Consider the following 22,404-nt stretch of genomic DNA (forward strand, 5'->3'; position numbering starts at 1 on the left):
CGGCGCGCACGCGCAGCCCGCCGCTCCCGGCGTGCAGCGCTGCGGCCCAGGCGGCCGCCTCAGGCAGCCCCGCGGGGCCGGCCGGGCCCGAGCGGCGGGAGCATGGCGCTGAAACGGATCCAGAAGGTAAGAGTGGCGGACACGGGATCCTCCCGCCCTTCCACTCCGCGGGCTGCCGCAGCGACTAGAAACCCGCGGCGGGGCGCGTTGACACCTGCCCCGCGCGAGGCGGAATCGCCGCCGGCCCGGATTTAGGAGGTGGGTGCGTGCGCCGAGCGGCGCGCGGGGGCGGGGTCACGCGACCGTGTCACGTGCGCGCGCAGCCGCGGGCTGGCGTTTCGGGAGGCGTGGGAATGCCTAACAAGGTAACTAGCCAGGGAGGCTGAGCCGCTGGAGTCCTTCAGCCTGTAGGTAACAGTCCGCTATTAATCCGTTAACCTAGGATTTGGGAGATGCATCGCAGAAAAATAAAATAAAACCCAGTTCTGTTCCCCTCACCACCCGTTATCATTTGTAAACATTTTAGCATATCTACTTTTCGTTCTTTTCCTGTTCCTTAAAAAAAAAAAAAAATTGCTGTAATTCTGTTTTGGTTTGTTTTTCGACACAGGGTCTCTATGCAGTCCTAACAAGCCTGGAACTTGCTATGTCGACCAGGCCAACCTTGAACTCACAGAGTTGCCTCTACCTCCAGAGAACTGGGAATAAAGGTGTGCTGTACTTTGTGATCCACATTTGCACATAGCATTAAAAGTTCTAATTTTCTATACTGCAAAATAATATTTATGACCCCTTTTTAAAAAGACATATTTACTTTGCCAGGCCCCAGCACTCGGGAGGCAGAGGCAGGTGGATCTCTGTGCGTTCGAGACCATACTGGTCTACAGAGCAAGATCCAGGACAGCCAGGGCTTCACAGAGAAACCCTGTCTCGAAAAAAACAAACAAACAAAAAACCAACCAAACAAAAGATGTATTTATTTTTAGTTTATGTGTATGGGTTTTTTGCTTGCAAAACACTGTATAAATAATAAATAAATAAATAAATCTTTAAAAAAAGAAAAGCTGGACCTTTAATCCCAGCAGAGCCAGGCGGATCTTGTGAGTTGGAGGCCAGCCTGGTGTACAGAGCGAGATCCAGGACAGGCACCAAAACTACACAGAGAAACCCTGTCTCGAAAAACCAAAAAAAAAAAAAAGAAAGAAAGAAAGAGAAAGAGAAAGAGAAAAAGAAAAAGAAAAAGAAAAAGAAAGGAAGGAAGGAAGGACATGTGATCCCCAGGAACTGGAGTATGAACAGTTGTGAACCACTATTTGGGTGCTGGGAATCAAACCTGTATCCTCTGTAAGAGTAACAAGTGCTATTTCCTGCTCTCATCATTTCCCCCTCTTGAAGAATTAACCCCAACTATCATTAGGGAATTAGGACGACAGTCTAGATGGCTTCTTTGAACTGATTGGGGTCATCAGGTGTGGCAGTTGGGTTACCTTTCCAGTGGCCCTATCTAGGGGACCCTGAAAGTATACTCATGGTCCCATTGTACAGCAGTTGGATGTAGTGAGGAAAGGAAGTTCTTGACTGGTGCCTGGAAAGAAACATGAGGGAGAGGTGAAACTGGAGCCCTTTGGGCAGAGAAAATGATTCCGTTCCCCAAGATCAGGCATGAACTAGAATAACATCTTAGGGTTTTAGGCTCTAGACAGACATCCAAGAAGACAGGACAGAGGTCATTTCAAAATGTCCAGAGTCTATTAGAATCCCTTGACAGACTCACAAGAACGGGCATTCTAATATTAGGCTCCTCCTTGGCTGTTTGTTCTCTCTGGTCTCTAAGGCTTGACTCCACAATGGTGATACCAGGATGTGCTTTTAGGCAGTTTGATAGCTGTCGGACTAGCGAGGCTCACAGTGTGACGTTCCTCTCAATGGTGTATTAGCTGGGGTTTTCTAGGGGAGCAGAACTGATAGAATGAGAAAATATCTGTGGGACATGGTAGAGTGGCTTACAGGCTGTGGTCTGGCTAGTCCAACAGTGACTGTCTCTGTGTGGAAAAGTGAAGAATTTGGTGGTTGTTTTAATCACCAGGCTGGATGTCTCAGCTAGTCTTCAGTCTCTTGGAATCCCACAGAAGTAGTTTTTACCACTAGCAAAGGATTGCAGGGTAGATGAGCTTGCCAGCAAGAGTGAGGTCAAGCAGGAAAACAGTAAAAGCCTCCTCCCATGTCTTTTTATGTGGGCTGCCACCAGATGGTGTGGCCAGCATGGGTCTTCCCACCTCACATCATCCAGTCAAGAAAATCTCTCACAGGTGTGTCTAGCTGCTTGCATTTTAATGATTCCAGATATAGTCAAGTTGACAACCAAGGTTAGCCATCATAGGTGGCTTCACAAGTTGTAACCAGGGAGGTTGGGGATTTAGCTCAGTGGTAAGAGCACTTGCCTAGCAAGCACAAGGCCCTGGGTTCGGTCCTCAGCTCTTGAAAAAAAAAAAAGACAAAATAACAAGTTGTAACCAGGAACCCCAAAAGATGTCATCTGGATCTCAGTTTGATCTTTCTTTGGTTCCTATGTACAAACTATTGCTCACTTTGAACTCTATATTTTTACTTTGTTCATATGTCTGTGTGTCTTTGTGTATGTCTATGTCACATGTGGAAGGATGCCCTTGGAGGCCAGAAGAGGGTATTGGATCCCCTGGAGCCCCTTGAAGTGGGTGCTGGGGTCAGAACTCTGATCTGGAAGAGCAGCCAGTAGTACTCTTAAGTGCTGAGCCATCTCCCTAGTCTGTCACCATGAACTCTACCATTTGTGTCCACCTCTGTAAGTAGGCTCCTGCCTGGCCTTCCTTCCAACTGTCTCTGAAGGACTTGTGCCAGCAGAATTAGCTAGACGACCAGTGTGTAAATGCAGCTCCCTAGCCATATAGCAACCTTACTCCTTTCTTGTATTCTAGGAACTGACTGACTTACAGAGGGATCCTCCTGCTCAGTGTTCTGCAGGACCTGTAGGTGATGACTGTAAGTATTTTTCCAGAAGATTTCAGAAGGCTTGCAACCAAAACCTCCAGTGTTATCAGGGACCAGACTTCATTCCCACTCTCCTCAGTTGAGTAGTTTTTAAGAAATCTAATTGTTTTCTTTCACATGCTTACAAATTGCTTTTTGTTAGTTTGTTTTTGCTTTCTTTTTTTTTTTTTTTTTTTTTTTTGGTTTTTCGAGACAGGGTTTCCCTGTGTAGCTTTGTGCCTTTCCTGGAACTCACTTGGTAGCCCAGGCTGGCCTCGAACTCACAGAGATCCGCCTGGCTCTGCCTCCCGAGTGCTGGGATTAAAGGCGTGTGCCACCACCGCCCGGCATTGTTTTTGCTTTCTTTTGAGACCGCTGAGGCTGGCCTGGAATAAATAATTGTAGCCCAGATTGGCCTCAAACTATTAATTTTCCTGTCTTATCTTCCAGATTGCTGGAATTATAAGTGTGTGCCACCTTGTCTAGTGTGGACTACTTTTTCTTTTCTTTGTTTTTTGTTTGTTTGTTTTGATGTTTTTGAAGCTCAAAGACATTATCCCTTATATTAGAATTTGAGAACAATAACAGGACAGCTGAGCTGTAAATTTCATCAATTGCAAGGAGGAGAGAGACGGAGAAGAGGAGAAATAGTTGCCTGTTAAGTTAGAGTTCATGAAAGGTGTGTTCAGCAATGTAGCTCAGCCTCTGTATAAAGTTGGAAACTGGGTTCTTCAGAGACATGGTGAGAAAGTCCAGAGAAGAGGCAGTTCGAGCATGCTTAGGATTTTGGCCAGTATCCAAAAAGACAGAAAGGAAGGAAGGGCCGGATGGCCAGTATCCAAAAAGACAGAAAGGAAGGAAGGGCCGGATGGCGGTGGAGCACACCTTTAATCTCAGCCAAGTGGATCTCTGTGAGTTCAAGGCCAGCCTGGTCTACAGAGCGAGATTCAGGAAAGACGCAAAACTACACAGAGAAACCCTGTCTTGAAAAACCAAAAAATAAAGAAATATTAAAAAAAAAAAAAGAAAGAAAGGAAGGAAGGAAAAGTTTTAGAACTTAGTAAAGTGGGCAGGCTAAGCAGTGAAGATCTATCTGCAGGGTACTGCCGGAATTGCTTTTTCAGGGGCTCATGAGCTCACCTCTGTGTGCTGGTCAGGTTACATTCCAAATGGAGCCTGCAGGGTCAGAAGTCATTCTTTTTCTACTGAGTCATAAGGAAGACAGGTTGTCCCAGATCAGACATGGGCTACTAGTACAGTGGTCCCCAGCTGGTTGTGAGCCATGCTGGCAGGAGACTGGCCAGGGCTGTGGTAGCTGCCACGGGGGGAGAGCGTGAGTAACTGTTCTCCACCTCTGTGCTCCTCCACAAGGAGACTAGAGAAGCAGCTCTGGCCAGACCTCCACCACCCTCGCAGCAGGCTGCCTGGAGGCCGAGTCACCCACCACTAGGGTTCCAAGCCCTTGTTCTGCTCACATCTCACTTCACCTGTGGGCTGTTGGGGCTCTGGACAGTCCTCCTCACTGTACAGTGACTGAGGTCACAGTGACTGCACAGTGAAGGAAGACTGTAAGGAAGGGTGGAATCTTCCACACAGCAAAGAATTGAAGAGCGGAGTCTAATCCAGTGGAACAACCTATGATAGCTATGGCTGGATTGGATCGCTATAGAAACAGACCTCAGCCTTGCCTGTAAGAAGTTCTAGGTTAGGTTGAGGTAAGAAGATCCACCCTAAATGTGGGGCTACCATTCCATGGGTGGGAGTCCCAGAATAAATGAGAAGAAAGCTAGCTGAGCATCAGCATTGGTCTGTCTGTGCTTCCTGACTGGGGAGGCAGTGGTCAGCTGGAGCGCCTGCTGGAGCGCCTGCTGCCGTGACCTCTCTGCCATAATGGACTGGACCCTAGAACTGTGAGCTGTAGTAAGCCCCTCCCTCCTTAGGTTGCTTTTCTCAGGTGTTCTGTTGCAGCGATGTGGACAGTAGCTAATACAGCCCCAGTGCCTGTCAGGTGAATGGATAAAGTGTGGACCCAGTTTGATTGCTAGCACTCACAAGATGGCTCACAACCACCCCTAACTCCAAGTCCAGCCCTCTTCTGGACTCTGCAGGCATCAGACACGCACATGGTACTCATACATATATCCAGGCAAAATAATCACACAGAAAATAAAAGTAAATCTTACAAAAAAAGTGTTAATACAGGCTAGAGAGATGGCTCAGAGATTAAGAACACTGACTGGGCCGGGCGGTGGTGGCTCACGCCTTTAATCCCAGCACTCGGGAGGCAGAGGCAGGTGGATCTCTGTGAGTTCGAGGCCAGCCTGGACTACCAAGTGAGTTCCAGGAAAGGCACAAAGCTACACAGAGAAACCCTGTCTTGAAAAAACCAAAAAAAAAAAAAAAAAACCAAAAAAAAAAAAAGAACACTGACTGCTCTTCCAGAGGTCCTGAGTTCAATCCCCAACATCCACATGGTGGCTCATTAACCATCTATAACAAGATCTGGTGCCCTCTTCTGGCGGGCAGTGATACATGCAGACAGAACACTGTATATATAATAAATAAATAAATCTTTCCAAAAAAAAGAATATTAATGCATATAATGCCACTGGATTATACAATTAGAAGTTGTATAAATGGCCAGACATAGTGATGTATACCAGTAATTCAAGCACTCGGAAGGTTGAAGTAAGAGATTCAAAAGTTCAAGGCCAGCCTGGGTTACATAGTAGACTTTGTTTCAAAACATAAAACACAAAGCTGGGCAGTGGTGGCATATGCCTTTAATCCCAGCACTCAGGAGGCAGAGGCAGGTAGATCTCTTGAGTTCAAGGCCACCTGGTCTATAGAGCAAATTCCAAGACAGCCAGGGCTACACAGAGAAATGCTGTCTTAAAAAATCAAATAAATAAATAAGTAAATTACATGCACACAAAGCTGTGTGTAAGTGTGTGCATGTGGGGGCCAGAGATGTTTCCCACTTTATTTTTTAATTATTTAATTATTATTTTATATATACTTCATTATTTTATTTGCATGTATGTCTATTCACAACAGTACCTTCAAAAACCAGAAAAGGACATTAGATCCCCTGGAACTGGAGTTATAAGCAGTTGTGAGCTGCCATGTGGGTGCTGGGAATTGCTCCTGGGTACTCTGGAAGAGCAGCCACTGCTCTTAACACCGATCTGTTTCTCCAGCCCCTTTATCTTATTTTTTGAGACAGGGTCTTTCACTGAACCTGGAACTCACCTTTTTGGCTAGACTGGCTGGTTAACTACCTAGCCCCTAAGATGCACCTATCTACACGCACACATTCTCTCTCTCTCTCTCTCTCTCTCTCTCTCTCTCTCTCTCTCTCTCTCTCACTGAGTCATCTCCCTGGCCCCATAATTTCTTTTTTTTTTTTTTAGACCATATAAATAGCCTTAAATTTTGAGCCTCTTGTAAATGATTATTTTTATGTTATGTATATTTTACTGTTACTTTATAAGAACTTTTTTTAGGACTGGAGAGTTGATTCAGTCAGTACATAAGGATCTGCGTTTGATACACAGTACCCACACTGAAGTACATACCTGTAATCCTAGTTCCATTGAGATAGCTGATGGGTAAACGTGTGTGCCTTGCAAACCTGGCAACTTGAATTGATCCCCAGAGTGCATGTAAAAGTAGAAGGAGAGAACTGACCCCACAGAGTACTGTCCTCTAACTTCCACATGCACACCATGGCACATGAGCAGCCCTACACAGACATCATATACACATTAAGAATAAATAAGAATTTAAGAACCAAATAATTAGCATGAGATGGAATTAAAACCGTCAAAAGCAAAAGAAGTGATAATTTCAAGCCGGGAGTGACTCAGCAGGTGAAGGCGTTTGCTGCTCTTGTCTGATGGCCTGAGTTCAATCCCCAGAACTCACAGATGAAAGGAAGGAGGCGACTCCACAGAGTCATCTTCTGCCCTCTATATGTGCACTGTGGCACCACACACGCAACAACAATCAGTTTAAAATGTTTAAAGAAGTGATATTTCATTAGCTCAGGCAACTGTAAGTAAGCATTTGATTGAAATATTGAGGAAGATCTGTGAGCTGCTTGGCTGCCTTTCTGCAGCCAAGGAGAAAGTTTCAGAAGCTTCTCTTTAGTCCTTGTGTTCAAAACATGAGTGTTGTACCTGTCCTGCTGCCATGGACCGACAGGTGACGGGAAACCAGGACAGGTCCAGGCCTTAGACTTTGCCCACCTTTAGTACCTGTCATGGATTTGTATGAAATGAATCCTCTTGAGAGGAAGACCTCTAAAAACTCAGACGCCCACCCCATGAGTGAGAAGACAGCTTCCACAAAGGCTCTGGAGTCTACTGCCCTGAGGTACTCTGCAGCCTTGGATATGGCTATTTGGGGCATTCAGGGCAGCCTTGATGAGCACACACACAGGAGCTGCTCTGGGCACAGGCAGAGCAGTGAAGACAGCCCAAGGCCCTGGAGAGAACAGAGGGTTGGTAACAAAGTCTGATTGCTGAAGAGCAGGAACTCGAGAAGAACAGGAAGGCTCCGTCTTGACTTGTCATCATGTCCTCAGAACACTGCTTGGGCCACTGGGGGAGATGAGGTGAGGGACCAAGAGGTCCCACAGCCTGAGAGAGACTCTCCAAAAGGGCTTCAAAATGAATCAAGGGAAAAAGTAGGGAACAGAAAAGCTTGTCAACAGTAACATGTAAATTGGCAAAAGACTAGCTAAGGTGTAATTCTATGCAAAGAGAGAGTAGTTATACCTGTGTAGTTAATTCGTCATGAGGCTGGAGAAAGGGCTCAACTGTTAAGAGCACTTGCCGCTCTTTCAGAGAGCCTGATTCCAGTTCCCAGCACCCATGTTGCATCCACAACTGTCTTCAACTCCAGTTCCTGGGGATCCAACGCTGTTATAGCCTTCTCACTACAAGGCACATACATGGTACACATACATACATGCAGGCAAAATACCCATACACATCAAATAAAAATAAATCTTGAAAAAAAACAAAAGAATTAGTCTTAACCAAAAAAGATCTGAGATCTTTGAGCCCGGTCTCTGAGACTGATGAGCATCAGTCATGTCACGGTGGAGTCTTACACTGCTGCCCTGGTAAGCATTCCCGATGGGCAGTGACTGTGTCCAGGAAATTTAATTTGGATCTGTGTCACTTTAGTAACTATAACCCTGGATCCAGTAGCTTCCAGGGATCCCTGGGAGTCCTGGTGAGTTATGGAGCTTGAGAGTGCTTTTCAGCCAGATGGCAATGGCGCCTGCCTTTAATCCCAGCACTGGGGAGGCAGAGGCAGGTGGATCTCTGTGAGTTTGAGGCCAGCCTGATCTACAGAGTGAGTTCCAGGACAGCCAGGACTACACAGAGAAACCCTATGGGGGTGGGGGGGGCGCACTTTTCAAAGCCCCAAACCTGTAGTCAGTGTCAGAAATGAGGCGGTTCTGTGTGGACCTTATGCCCTGAGCTTAGTGTCACCTTCTTAGTAGAACAGACACCCTTCACTGAGGAGTCTCTTACATGCCCTTCTCTTTTGTCTTGCAGTGTTCCACTGGCAGGCCACCATCATGGGCCCGGTAGGTAGTGCTGCTGCATGCACAGCTCTACTTCGTTTCTAGTACTTCCTGATTCCTGCAGGCACTGATTTCTTCCTCTGCCTTGGCCTTCCAGAATGACAGTCCTTACCAAGGAGGTGTTTTTTTCCTGACCATCCACTTCCCTACAGATTATCCTTTCAAGCCCCCAAAGGTGAGCTGCCCCCAACTCTCATAATGTTTTGATAAAAGGACAGCTTATAATGACCTTCTATGACACAAGTAAATAGCTGTATGTATACCTCTCCCAATACACTTCCATTCCAGATCAATGGTTACAACCTGCTGGGACATTAAACTGCAGATATTCACGATTAGTCCTTGTCTTACGGTCTCTCTTGCTGTAATAAAATGTCATGACCAATCACCTTGGAGAAAAAAGGGTTTATTTCATCTTACGACTCTTAGGTTATACTCCATCAGCAAAGAATGTCAGGGAAGAAACTCAAGCAGGAACCTGGAGACAGGACATGTGCAGACTGTGGAGGGGTGCTGCTTACTGGCCTGGCTTCTCATGGCTTGCTCAGACTGTTTTCTTATACAACCCAGGCCCCAGAATGCCACCACCCACAGTGAGCTGGGTCTTCCTACACCAATCATTGATCAAGAAAATGCCATACAGCCAGGTGGTGGTGGTGGTGGTACATGCCTTTAATCCCAGCACTCTGTTGCAAAGGCAGGCAGATTTCTGAGTTCAAGGCCAGCCTGGTCTGTAGAGTGAGTTCCAGGACAGCCAGAGCTACATAGTAACTCTTTCTTGATAAACAAACAAATTCTTTTTCATCCTTGTCACCCAGACCAAAGTAGCTAAGCAAAGAGTGAGAGTGAATTTTATCTGGCTGTTTCTCATGAGGACTGCTTCCTCGTCACAACCATAATTAAGTTGGTTTTAGCGCAGATATTTGAGTTTTGGGGTTCTACCACCCTGCTTGTTACTCTTCACAGCACAGTGCTTAGGAAAGTTGCCATTAGTCCCCATGTTCAAAATGAGAATCCAGCAAGAAATGGGCTGACCCAGGCGGGTATCCCATGCATGCAGGGAAACATGGTGGGCACGCTGGGCAAATGCAGCAGTGGGCGGGACATATCATACAGGCATGGCAGCGGCAGTGGCAGTGGCCATTCATTCATGACCCAGACACTGCATCCGCACAGAAATGGTTTATTGTAGTAGACAAAGAGAAAGATAGGAAAGAGAGAGAGAAGAAAGAGAAAGAGAGAGAGGGTGTAAGTTTTACAACTCTGGGAGAGAAGTATCCTGACCACTTGGGGAGTCAGGTGATGGCTGGAGCTGCAATGAGACAGCAGCCCTGGAGGGTGAGGTATCCCGGATACCTCAAGCCACTAAGGACAGCTCTGTCCTGGAGGGGAAGTTATTTTGACTGCTCGGGAGAGTCAGGCCTGGAGCTGCTAGGACAGGAAGGGTATCCTGATTGTTCAGGAGAGTCAGGCTATACCTGGTGTGGTGGGGGATGGTCTCACTGCAGGATATAGCAATCCTGCTCCTCTCTTGGAGAGCCACTACAGCTGAGCAAATCAGCCCCCACTTAAGGGGGCTTCCTAGCAGAGCTCTGCTTCTCCAGCCTAAGATGTTGCTTCTTTTGCTTCACTCTGCAAAAGGGGAAACCCTGCAGAAATGAGAAAAGTTACTTTTTCATCTCTCCCTTGCTTTATCCACTGAGGGACATCTCAGCAAGGTTCTTTTCTATGCCAGTGAATGAAGATCTTCACACCCAAAACTCTTGAGAAAGAGATTTATTTGGGAAGGAGGAGTCCAGGAGAGTAGCCGCCTCTACCGGGGTGGAGAGAACAGCCCACAACTGACCAGGGCAGTTTATATAGGATGTCTTGGGGGCAGAGTCAACCAGTGATTGGTTAGTTTTTTTTCTGCCCAGGGATTGGTCAGTTTTATGGGCTAGGAGCAGAGATGGCTCTGATTTCAGAGCCAAACTGTATTTCTTTCACTGGCCTTTCTTGGCTTTTTGACACTACTTCTAAGGCCAGGGCACATTTCTTTCACTGACTCTGATTCTAGGGACCAAGAAGGTTACTTTGGTACTAGTTTCAGAGTCAGTGCATGTATCCTTGGTTCTGGATTTGGAGATAAAGTGTTCATTTCTCTGGCTCAGGTCCCAAACCCAGGCTGTGTTTCTTTCCCTGATTCTGGGCTCCAGAGTCAGGGTAGGTTTCTTTAGCCCCTTTCCCTACAGAGGGGGTCAAAGATGCACACCTCATGGGAGGAAAGGCAGAAGAGAGAGAGGGAGGAAGGGGAGGGGGTTTTCCTTAAAATGAGGCTTTTACATCAGACACAGGGTTGCGCCAAGGAGTGGGTCAGAATACATTGGTCTCCAAGGAGCAGATCAGAATATTAATATTCCTCCATTTTGATTCTTATAAAAAGGTGAGTTATGGATAGCAAGTGGGGGAACAAAGGTGCTGCATTCTCCAGACTGCTTCAAGCTGACAAGGGGTGAAGTGGGGAGGGGGAAGCCGGGAATTGCACGTGGCGGCAGGAGATCTCAGGCGTCTGTTCCTTGAGGTTGTTAGGAGAAAAAATAGATTATTATGTAGCTAAAGTTTTCCTGCCTGGCCCACAGTCAGGACAAATCTCTCTCACCCGCCAGTCCCACAGCCATCAGACCCAACCAAGTAAACACAGAGACTTATATTGCTTACAAACTGTATGGCCGTGGCAGGCTTCTTGCTAACTGTTCTTACAGCTTAAATTAATCCATTTCTATAAATCTATACCTTGCCACGTGGCTTGTGGCTTACCAGTACTTTACATCTTCCTTGTCCTGATGGCGGCTGCCAGTGTCTCTCTGACTCAGCCTTCCACTTCCCAGCTCTATTCTCCTCCCTGTCCCGCCTATACTTCCTGCCTGGCCACGGGCCAATCAGTGATTTATTTATTGACCAATCAGCAACACATTTGACATACAGACCATCCCACAGCATTATTATCATTGGCCTTATGAGCTGGGCTAGCCATGGGAAGAGTGATAACTGCCAGAGAGAATGGAACAGAGAAGTGCCCTGGTGGTACAGAAGAGGCAAGGGTGAATGAGTGAGACATGGGAGCAAATGAATATGCCCTTTATTGGGACAGCTTGGAAAACCAGGTTCCAGTTGCTGGGCAGGTGCCCGCCTGAGCCTGGAGAGGTGGTACCAGCAGTGAATTGAGGGATGACGTGTTCTTCAGGAGTGCAGGAGCCATCACATCTGCCATTTCTCTGGAGGTGGGGGTGCAGCCATCCCAGTTGGCATCCTCAGAGCTGGTATCAGCTGCTGCGGGGGCTGGCATATCTGGGGAGCCCCTTGGCCCAAGCAGGAGGAGGGAAACTGCAAAATATGCTCAAAAATGGGTGAGGTCAAAATGGGCTCTGGAGACTGTTAGTTTTCATCAGACCAGATTTCTTGATACAGTAGCAGAACTTTTCCCAGGAGCCTGTAGTATCTGTAAGACAGCTGAAATAGATTTTTATCATAGCAAAAGGGTTAAAAATTCACTTAAGGATGCTTAACTCTTTGTAGTCAATGTTTTATCAGTTTATCAAAGCTGCATTTATCAATATTAAAACTTTGAACCTCTGGAGTTATATCTGAAACCAGTCTATCCTGTACCATGAAGTCTGTGAATGAGGCATACCTGTCTTATAACAGGAAAGGTATTAATGAGCTGCCAAGGTGCTTGTAATCTTGGGGTTGGGGCAGTTAAACTGATATCCTAGTCATCAAACATTGTCAGATCTGAGAAGGATAAATTTAAGAAGAAGTGAGACAGCTTTCCAGCTACCTAGGCAGCAATCCCAAGTCTGTCCATGGTCATTGAGGGGAAAAGAAGCCCCAAAGGCAGCACTTGTTCAGCTAATAAGCCCAGAAGATCTGACAGATTTTTTTTCTGTGAAGTAGAAATTTGGGGAGGTCATCCTACCTGTCTTGGCAGAGAGGACAACTGATCCCTATTGCTCCTCTTATTCACAGCCTGGACAGGATCTCAGCTTTTCTCTGCATGGCCAGCCTTGCCATGAGCTTCCGGGTGGAAATTCTTCTGTGGCCATCTGTATTCTTGGAGGAGATACAGGATGCTGCCAGCAGCTGACATGTCTCTCTGTCATCAAAAGCTTTTGTATTAAATGTCATATTCTCAGATCTCTACAGGTGTTTGATGACTGGAGGAACAAAATCTGTTAAAAGTATAAATTAAATTAACTTTGAAACCATATATAAATTAAATCTGAATATACAGTTTTCCCAGTTGGTCACAGCCCAATGAAGTCAGCAAGGACAGGGAGGCTCACATTCTTAAGCCAGAATAGATCCTGAGTAAAGAGAGACATTCTCTAAGCCATTGGCAGTGATATCTGAATCCACCACCATTTTTAATGCCCTATAGCTATAGTTCTGATCCCTGAGTACAGCCAGACTACAATCCTGAATGACTTTTATAGAAACAATTATTTCTTAAACTGTCTCCTTAGAAGGCAAAGAAGAGGGGCTGGAGAGATGGCTCAGTGGTTAAGAGCACCAACTGCTCTTCCAGAGGTCCTGAGTTCAATTCCCAGCAACCACATGGTGGCTCACAACCATCTGTAATGAGATCTGGTGCCCTCTTCTGGCCTGCAGGCATACATGCAGACAGAATACTATATACATAATAAATAAATAAATCAAAAAAAAAAAAAAAGGCAAAGAAGAGTGACAGGGGAAAAGATCCCAAGGCTGAAAACAGGAGAAAAGGGGCTTGTGAGTCAGGGTACGGCCCAACTCTGAGAAAAGGACCCTCTGAGAAAAGGAAAAAGACCCTCTTGGTGGACTCTGTGCCAGGGGTTCCATCCTTAACCTAGCCCTCCAGCCTGTCCTGAGAACAGGGAGCACAGGATGATGTATTCTCCATAGCTGCTTCAAGCAGAAATGGGGCACAAGTGGTCAGGACTCTGGCTAGTTAAAGATAAGAAGGGAACCCAGGCATGTGGTCTTAAAGATAAGAAGGGAACCCAGGCATGTGGTCATCTGGCCTAGCTGTAGAGACAGGAAATAATTACGTTTGGCTGGACTGGTCCACATCAGCCTTCAGCAGGTCCATGTTGTCTCACAGGTTGAAGTCGGTAGCTTGATGCCTGGATGTGTCAGTCATCCAGATGGGAGCCCACTGAAACAGACACAGACTAGAGACAAGAGTGAAGATTTATGAATTTATTTGGAACCTCTTGGCCCATGGTCTTAGTAATTGGGAAAGGGAGACCAAGAGGGAGCAAAATACCATCCTCAGGAATAGATGGGTGGGGAAAACTGAAAACTCATTCATCTGGAGCTCGTTTGACCTCTGTGAAGTGGATCTTATAAAAGGTAATAAAAGTTTTAGGTAAATTAGTATTATCAGTCAATACTGAACTCCATATTGTAGAAGAGCAGACAATGGGTATCTGCAAAACAGCAGAAGTAGACTCATACTCTTGAGTCCTAGCAGAATCACAGATTTGTGTTAAAAGGTATGTATAACTGGTATTTATATCCTGAATCACTTTCTAAAAACTGCTCCCAAGGAAAGGTTCAAGATCTCTCAAATGTCTTCTTACAATATAAAAAATGAAGTACATGGCATTTTAAAAAGATTTAAAATCTCTTAGGCATTACTATTGTTACATTATCCCAGCATAGGAGTGTGTTGCCCCTGCCCACAAGTGAGTCAGGCAATGAAATGGGCTGACAAGTTGGCTATATCACCAGCATGTCGGGGGATAGGTCTCCGGGTCCCGCCCATTCGAGCCTGAGAGCAAGTCAGAATCTTAACCCCTTGGAAACTGGTCAGAATACTAACATTGCTCTCTTGGGGTTGCCTGCCTAGGCCCCATAGGAGCTGGGGTGGGTGCACTGCTGGCAGCTCAGCAGAAGCTGCTCTTCACTTGGATTAGTTTCCAGAGTTCCTTGTGGCTTATCTGACTTGATATCTTATTTTCACAGGTTGCTTTCACTACCAAAATCTATCACCCCAATATCAACAGCAATGGTAACATCTGCCTGGACATCCTGAGGTCACAGTGGTCCCCAGCATTGACTGTGTCCAAAGGTAGAGACTGACATGTTCTCAGCATGTCTGTCTCATGTACTTTTACCCCTTTGCTGGCTAGTGTACATGGAAGCTCAGGAAGAACAGACAACTTCCCCAGATCACAGAGTCCTGCCCTGTCCTGTGCCACCTCATTCTCACACTGTAAGGAGACAGCATGTAAAGCACAGCACCTATGTCCTAGTAGTTCTCAGCAGTCAGTTGAGATGCCGTGTGATGCTCAAAACTGCCAGATGGGTACAAGAAGACAACTTGCATTTTTCACCTAAAAGTCAAAAGGCAAATATTCAACTTTTCTCTTCTTTCCTTCAATGATCCAAGGAGGACCAACACAGACTGGGAGTCATCTCTGAAAGGACAGACACAGGACCTCTTGAGATCTCTTGATCTCAAGAATCTGTTAAGGCATTTTCCCTTCCCAAAACAAGTGATAATGAGCCTGCAGTGAGTGAGATTAAGAATTCAGTTTAGCTGGGTGTGGTGGCACACGCCTCTGATCCCAGCACTTGGGAGGCAGAGACAGGAAGATCTCTGTGAGTTCGAGGCCAGCCTGGGCTACAGGACAGCTAGGACTATACAGTGAAATCCTGTCTCAAAAAAAACCAAAACAATCCAATCTAAACTATGCTACAGAAGTATAGGTGCTCCTGAACTAAGATTGAGTATGGTATGGGTAGGTGGGACAACAAAAGCCCCGCCCCCCATATAAGTGGGACATAAGGCAAGCAAATGGCAGAGCTTTGGGCATTGGGAGAGGCACCAAACTGCCTGGGACAACTGGCAGGGTGGCCTTTGGAAGGCAGAAAAGGCCTGCAGGTGGATATGGTAATCCAGGACAGAGCCACTGCCTCTGTACTGTGCAGGGTCGCAGTGCACTCTGTCAGACTAACATCTAGGAAACAGGCCAACATTCTGTCAGAATGTCTCTTCTCTGGGTTGTACCTCAGGTAGGCGGCCTTATCCCACTGTCCAGGCAAGTTAGGAGCAGCCATCAGAGCCTGCCAGCCCCCAGGGCCAGTGGCGTCTTAGGCAAGGAGACAGAAAAGCGGGCAGAGAGGAGAGGAGCGGCAAGGGGCACTTGAGAAAGGACAGGTAGCCCTGAGTGGATGGAGAGAGGTCCACAGCCCTCAAGTGGCAGGCTTTCAGAACATTGGAATTGAGTCTCTTCATTAAAGGGGGCCCACCCTTCCCACAGGTAGCTTTACCCGTAGGAAACTGTTGTCAGGACTTTGGACTCACTGAAGCAAGTTTGTTTTGAGTCATGGTAGAATTAAGGCAGAGCACAAATACAGCTCTCACAGTTTCACCTGCTCCTTGGCAAGCCCTGGTAAATGACTTCTTTTGTTCAAGGCCTTTGGCACTGCCTCCACACAGGAGAGCACAGAAGCAGGAGGATGCATTGGCTTTGCAGTCCTGGTTCAGATTTTACTCTAACTTCAATATTCTGATTCCTGTCTTCTTACCAGTAAACAAAGACTTCTGGGGCACTAAAGATATGTGGTATGGGCACAGACTGGGGGTTTGGGAAGAGTGCGAGAGCTAAGACTTCAGGGGCTTCCAGGAAGTAGGGAGGTAAAGACCAGGACCACACAGAGGAGGGAGGTGTCCTAGAACAGTGTGCTGGAACTACACTGTGATGTGCATCATGCTGGTGTTTTAGCAGCAGATAGAATCATTCCATTGGAGTGTTGAGGGAACAGTGCAGTGGAGGAGCTTCACTGGACCCCAGGTGACCCACAGGCGCGTGGCCTCCGCTGACTGACCCTTTCTTTTCTTCCTAGTTCTCTTATCCATCTGCTCTCTGCTCTGCGACCCCAACCCTGATGACCCTCTGGTGCCAGAAATAGCCCACACCTACAAGGCCGACAGAGAGAAGTATGCGTCCTCTTTGGGTTGGCTTTGTGTGCGGCTGCCCAGGTTCCCACGGACATCTTCCTGCCCAAGCCAAGCCCATGTATGCAGTGGTGTGCCCTGGGCGTAGCCTCCTGGCTCTTCCTAACGCATCCTTTGACTCAGAGGAGGGAGGAGGGATAAAAGCACTTTGCCCTCCTGGATAGCTCACTAGCTACCACTGCCGAATCCTAAAATAGTGTCAAGCCCTGACCTGAGGGCAGCTTAAGTCAGTGGTCAGCCAGCAAAGGACTGGAGACTATGACGAGAAAATTCTGAATTAAATTAGAAGGTTTATGACAGGAAATAAGGGGTTGTCTGCTTGGAAATGCCCAGAATGAGGCTGAACCAGTCAAGGTGGGCAGCACTGCCAAGGTTAGTTTGCTGGTGAAGATTAGAAATCCAAAGTGTGTGGCTGTGTGATCAGCAGACCCAGCCCTCACTGCCAGCTGTTTACGACTAATTTCCAGACCCAGAATCATAAGACTCCCTCCCTTATACTGAAGCTGGGTTGCTAAAGCATCCGCAGGAGTCACTAGCATGGGTCAGTCTCTGAGCTGGGTCAAGTGTGGCAGACCTACTGATGGCACAGGCCAGTGTGTGGCTCTAGAGCCGCATCTTCTTTGTCTTTTTTTTTAATTTTATGTGTGTGGGTATTTTGCCTGTATACATGTCTCTGCACCACGTGCATATATGGTGCCCACAGAGGCAAGAAGATAGCATTGGTTCCCCTGGAACTGGAGTTACAGAGGGTTGTTAGCTGTCATGGAGGTGCTGGGAATTGAACCTGGATCCTCTAGAAAGAGTAGCCAGTGCTCTGTGGTTGTTGTTGTTTGTTTATTTGTCTGGTGTGGTTTTGTTTTTTCGACACAGAGTTTCAATTCCCAGCACCCACATGGCAGCTCACAACTGTCTGTAACTCCAGTTCCAGAGGATCTGGCACCTTCACACAAGATATGCAGGCAAAACATCAACACACATGAAATAAATTAATTTTTTAAAAATAGCAAAAAAGCTGGGCAGTAGTGGCGCACGTCTTTAATCTCAGCACTCAGGAGGCAGAGGCAGGTAGATCTCTGTGAGTTCAAGGCCAACCTGGTCTACAGAGTGAGTCCAGTACAGCCAGAGCTACACAGAGAAACCCTGTCTCAAAAAAGCAAACCAAATAAACAAAAAGATTAGTAAGTCTTAGCTCATCGGTTAGTTTTGTCTGAAGAGATTAGGATAGAAAGGGTTTTTTTCAAGCTTTTTTTCTTGAAGCCTTTATAAATCTGTTTTCCTTAATGGAGTTTCCCAGGACCAGTCAAAGTGAGTTTGAACTGACTGGACTTTAAGGTTTTACTTGTTTGTTTTGTTGGTGTTAAGTTTGAGACAGAATCTCACTGAGTAACCCTGTCTGGCCTTGAACTCGGAGATCCACCTACTTCTGTCTCTTGAGTGCTGGGATTGTAGCGCACCACCATGCCCAGCTGAAGCTGTATTTATTTTAATGTTTAGTGGGAGCTATTTTAGATAGAACAAAATTATTTTTTCAGTATCCTCTAATTACACATTTCTAATTTACTGTTGTTTGTATGGCATCAGTTCTCATTACAGTATGAAGCCAAATGCACATACCTACAGAGCCCCACTAGATACCAGGTGTGGCCCCTGAGATTTGCACAGGCTTGTCCAGTCCTCCCCTTGGCCCCACAAAGCAGATGGTGTTTTATGTTTCATGGTAAACAGTCAAGGGATGTGATAAGCCATTCACAGAGAGGTGATCCAGCTACAGGGGTCATATGGATTCACAGATTATGCCAGTGTTCTGGAGTTTGTGTGCCAGACAGCTGGAATATTCCAAGCTGAACTCTTTCCACATCTTGCATTCATACTGAAGGGCACAGGGGAGAAAAGATGTGGTTTGCATTAGTGCATGTTCCACCACAGGTAGTTATGGAGGAGCAACAGGAACCACCAAGCTAACGGGTTACCCCCATGACTGAAGTGCTTCTGTTCCAAAGAAAGCCTCTGTCTCTCTCACCCATCAGTCCCCATGCCTGCCCAGCACAGCTTTATGTTCTCTACTCCACATCGAAAGGATAACATTCCAAGTGAGGGTGTCGCTTCATCTGCTTTTTCTTCCAGATACAACAGACTAGCGAGAGAGTGGACACAGAAATATGCTATGTAAGTGCCTCGAAGGCTCCATGGGAGACAGTATCCAAGAGAAGCTTGCCAGGCAGAGTGGCCTTCCTGTGAAGCTCTGAGCTATTGGCTAAGGCACTCACAGAACATCCTCCGTTCACACACGTGTCGGCCATTCACTCTCTGGCTGCAGCATGTTGGTGGTGCCACTTTCAGCCATTGTGGCCTTGACAGTACCACACCTTTGATGCCAAATCAGCAACCATCGTTATGATCTGCAGTCTTCCTGTTACACTAGAATTGGTCTATCCCCAGCTTTTCTGCTTGTCTCTGGGGAATCAGGCCATGCATGCCTCCCCTACTTGTCCTCAAATGGTGCACTAGTCACTATGGCACTGTAGGGGGCCTGGTCTGCTCCCTAACCACATGCCCGTTGCCTTTAGAACACAGTGCAGTCCTGAGGGCCCAGGGCAGAGTGGGCTTTCCTCATACTGTCTGCCACAGAACCATGTCCTCAGGAGTCTGAGTGCATCCTGGAGGCTCCTGGGAATTGGAACAGCATCGTGAAAGTGCTTCTGCTCTCTTCCACCACCACCCTCTGTAGTGCAATATGCTGCGTTTCTCTCCTCACACCAGACAGCAACTGGGAAACATCAGGTTCTATAAAGCACGTAACTCCCCAAGAAAGAAGATGACATCATCAACGTGGAGAGATTGGGGTTGTGCTTTTGTATGTGGTGAGGCTTTCCTCTTCTCCCACTGGGAACTTAACAGGAAGTTCAAGTATAAGCCATTCACAGATGGGAACATAAGGAAGGAGAGGGACTTTAAATGCAAATAAAAAATGAAATTCCCTCAGAACTATGAATGACAATTGACATTTTTTTCTTCTTTCAGAATAAACTTAACAGGTTCTCCAGAGATTTGATTAGGTTTTAAGTGCTTGGCTTCCTCTGTGGGCTTTCTGACGGAGCAAGGTTTGCTCTTAAGTCCGGGGCTTTGAGAGCAGCATCAGTGTGTGTGGAATGTGTTTTTTTGAAGAGAGTTTTGTTACATAGCCCAAGCTGGACTTAAATTCTGGTTCCTCCTGTCTCAGTCTTCTGAAAGTTGGACTTATTAACATCTGCCACCACAACTGCCTAAGAAAGAAACTTCTAGAAAGGTCTTCAAAGTGGGAGAAGAACTAAGGAGTTTCTCTAGCAAGTGCTTTGTGTTTTGGGGTTGTTTTGTTTTGGGTTGATGAGCTCTCACAATATAGTCCAGACTGGCTTAAAACTAGAGATCTCTTCGCCCTGGTCTCCTAAGCACTATGAGATAACAGTTATCCATGACACCTAGCCTTAACTTAATCTTCTGAATTAGTTATAAAGCTGGTCTATTCTCAGGGAGTAATGGTTGGTGAACCAGAACAGGGAGAGAAGAGAAAAACTGCCACCCAAAGACCAGGTGAGGCCTATGAGGGCAAGGAGGAACAAGTGCTGATCTAACACTTGAGGATCAGCCAAGGGAGATTGGTTTGCTCTGAAAATAAGTAGGCAGGCATGGCTGTGTACACCTGTAATTCCAGCATGGTGGGGAAGTGGAGTAAAGAGGTTCAAGGCCAGCCTCAGCCACATAAGACTCTAAAATGGAAAAGTCAACCAATGCCAGTGTCAACAGGATTCTGAGCTCATTCCCACCACTGGAGGGAAGTCCTGCATTTGCTGTTATTTAGGATCTCGGACTACAGTCTTTGGAGCTCTTAGACTTAGTTTTTTGCATCTCACTCTGTTGAGAGTTGCTCTTTAAATTTCTGTTTCTTAAATGTTAGGGGAAAGAATGTTCCTACTGAAGTGTTCTGCAAGGCTGTTACCACACTCTCTCACAAGCTGCAACACTGTGTGCTGTGTGAAGTTATGCACTTCAGCTCAGCAGAACACAGCACTTTGTAGATGATAATCCAGCCAGGAAAGGGACATAGTTTCACATCAGAGGCAGGCAGACAGCAATGTCCTGGCCCAACATGGTGTTAGGGCTATGAGCATCTATATTTTAGTCGTTCAAGCTTAGTAGTTTATAACTCCAAGCAAACATTTCTAGATCTAGAGTATCCCCAAGCCAGTCCTCTGCTGGAGAATGAATAGTAGCAAAAGTAAAATTGGCCCTTTGATGTTACCAGTGCCAATTACTAATTGATTGCAAACCTAAAATGAGCTTCATACCTGCCAGGCCACTTGGACAGTCTTGTGCTCAGGCAAATCCCTTGGGTTCTCTACCACTGAGACGGGAGCCCACCTATTTGTCATGCTCCCAGGGCTCTGGTCAACCTGGGGAGTAGGCTTTTGGGAAAGCCTTATTTTGAAGATAAACCATAGTGTGTTTGGTCATGTGCCACCCACATCCAGTCCTAGGTCAGTAACTGAGCAGCAGATCCTGTAAAGCCAAATGTGGAATAATGTGATCCACCCACCCCCGCCCCCCCCAGGACCATAAGCGATCAGAGAGATGCATGGGTTTAAGTCAGGGATTCTCAACCTGTGGGTGGAGACCCTTTGGGGATCACACATCAGATAATTACATTACCATTCATAACAGTAGCAAAATTACAGTTATGAAGTAGCAACAAAATAATTTCATGGTTGGGGTCACCACAACATGAGGAATCATATTAAAGGGCTGCAGTGTTAGGAAGGTTGAGAACCACTGGTTTAAATGATCTGTGAAGAGTAAATGCCTGTTGGGGCTGAGGATCTGGCTCAGTGGGAAAGAGCACTTTTTCACAAGCTTGAAGACCTGAGCTCAAACACCCAGTACCTGCTTAAAAAGCTGGGCTTGGCTCTGTACATCTATAACTTCAGTACTATGGGGAGGACAGGAGACAGGAGGATCACTATGACTTGCTGGCCACCAGCCTAGCTCCAGGTTCAGTAAGAGACCTGCCTCTAAGGAATAAGGTGGAGAATGAAAGAGCAGGACACTTGACATTGTCCTCTGGCCTCCACAAAGCACACAAGTATGCATACACCCCCACCTGTACATGTACCACACACACAATATGTTACCTCTCTTGGAAGATTTGGGTTTGCTAAATGGAGTTTAAGTTTCTTTTTAATACTTTTTTGAGACAAGGTCTCACTTGTAGCCAGAAACTCATTGTGTAGACCAGGCTGGCCTCAAACTCAAAGAGACCTACCTGCCTCTGCCTCCCCAACACCCATCTTATTTTTTTTTAATTTATTTATTTATTATGTATACAGAAGAGGGCGCCAGATCTCATTACAGATGGTTGTGAGCCACCATGTGGTTGCTGGGAATTGAACTCAGGACCTCTGGAAGTGCAGTCAGTGCTCTTAACCTCTGAGCCATCTCTCCAGCCCCCCATCTTATTTTTATACATTTGTGTGATTGTGTAAGTGCACCACGTCCATGCATTGTATCAGCAGAGACAAGAAGAAGGCATCGGGCACACTAGAACTGGAGATACAGAGGGTTGTGAACTGCTGTATCGGTGCTGGGAATTGAACCTGGGTCTCCTGGAAAAGCAGCCAGTGCTCTTAACCACCAGCACCAGCACCAACACCAGCGCCCCATTCTTGCAACATTTTAAATGTTGTAACTTTTACTTTCATTTCTCTTGCTGTGATAAAATACCCTGACAAAAAGCAATTTATATAAAAAAGGGCTTATTTTAGTTTACAGTTACAGATTA

The 22,404-nt window shown here is 46.4% G+C and overlaps 1 protein-coding gene across 6 annotated transcripts; it reads left to right on the forward strand.

Moving 5' to 3' along the window:
• Positions 1-11: 11 nt before the first annotated feature.
• On the forward strand, positions 12-19,637 carry Ube2d4 (ubiquitin conjugating enzyme E2 D4 (putative)). 6 transcript variants are annotated; one of them, XM_052734417.1, is made up of 7 exons: positions 12-126; positions 2,955-3,105; positions 8,580-8,611; positions 8,706-8,783; positions 14,594-14,699; positions 16,481-16,653; positions 18,717-19,637. In XM_052734417.1, exons 1-7 carry the CDS (start codon positions 103-105, stop codon positions 18,828-18,830), a joined length of 678 nt encoding a protein of 225 aa, XP_052590377.1. In that variant the 5' UTR covers positions 12-102; the 3' UTR covers positions 18,831-19,637. The 6 variants fall into 6 exon arrangements, with proteins under 6 accessions (XP_052590377.1, XP_052590380.1, XP_052590378.1 ...); XM_052734420.1 differs by having other exon boundaries at positions 14-126; positions 16,481-16,574; XM_052734418.1 differs by having other exon boundaries at positions 15-126; positions 2,955-3,018.
• Positions 19,638-22,404: the final 2,767 nt, after the last annotated feature.

This window comes from Peromyscus californicus, unplaced genomic scaffold (assembly GCF_007827085.1).
Source record: "Peromyscus californicus insignis strain IS unplaced genomic scaffold, ASM782708v3 Scaffold_13__1_contigs__length_99412109, whole genome shotgun sequence".
NCBI lineage: Eukaryota > Metazoa > Chordata > Mammalia > Rodentia > Cricetidae > Peromyscus > Peromyscus californicus.

What these genes read in the sequence shown, in the direction of transcription:
- Ube2d4 (XM_052734417.1), top strand. Translation starts at nt 103, where the DNA reads ATGGCGCTGAAACGGATCCAGAAG. An exon ending in AGGCCACCATCATGGGCCCG is followed by an intron (nt 8,612 to 8,705) that starts GTAGGTAGTGCT and finishes TTGGCCTTCCAG; the next exon opens with AATGACAGTCCTTACCAAGG. An exon ending in AGCATTGACTGTGTCCAAAG is followed by an intron (nt 14,700 to 16,480) that starts GTAGAGACTGAC and finishes TTTTCTTCCTAG; the next exon opens with TTCTCTTATCCATCTGCTCT.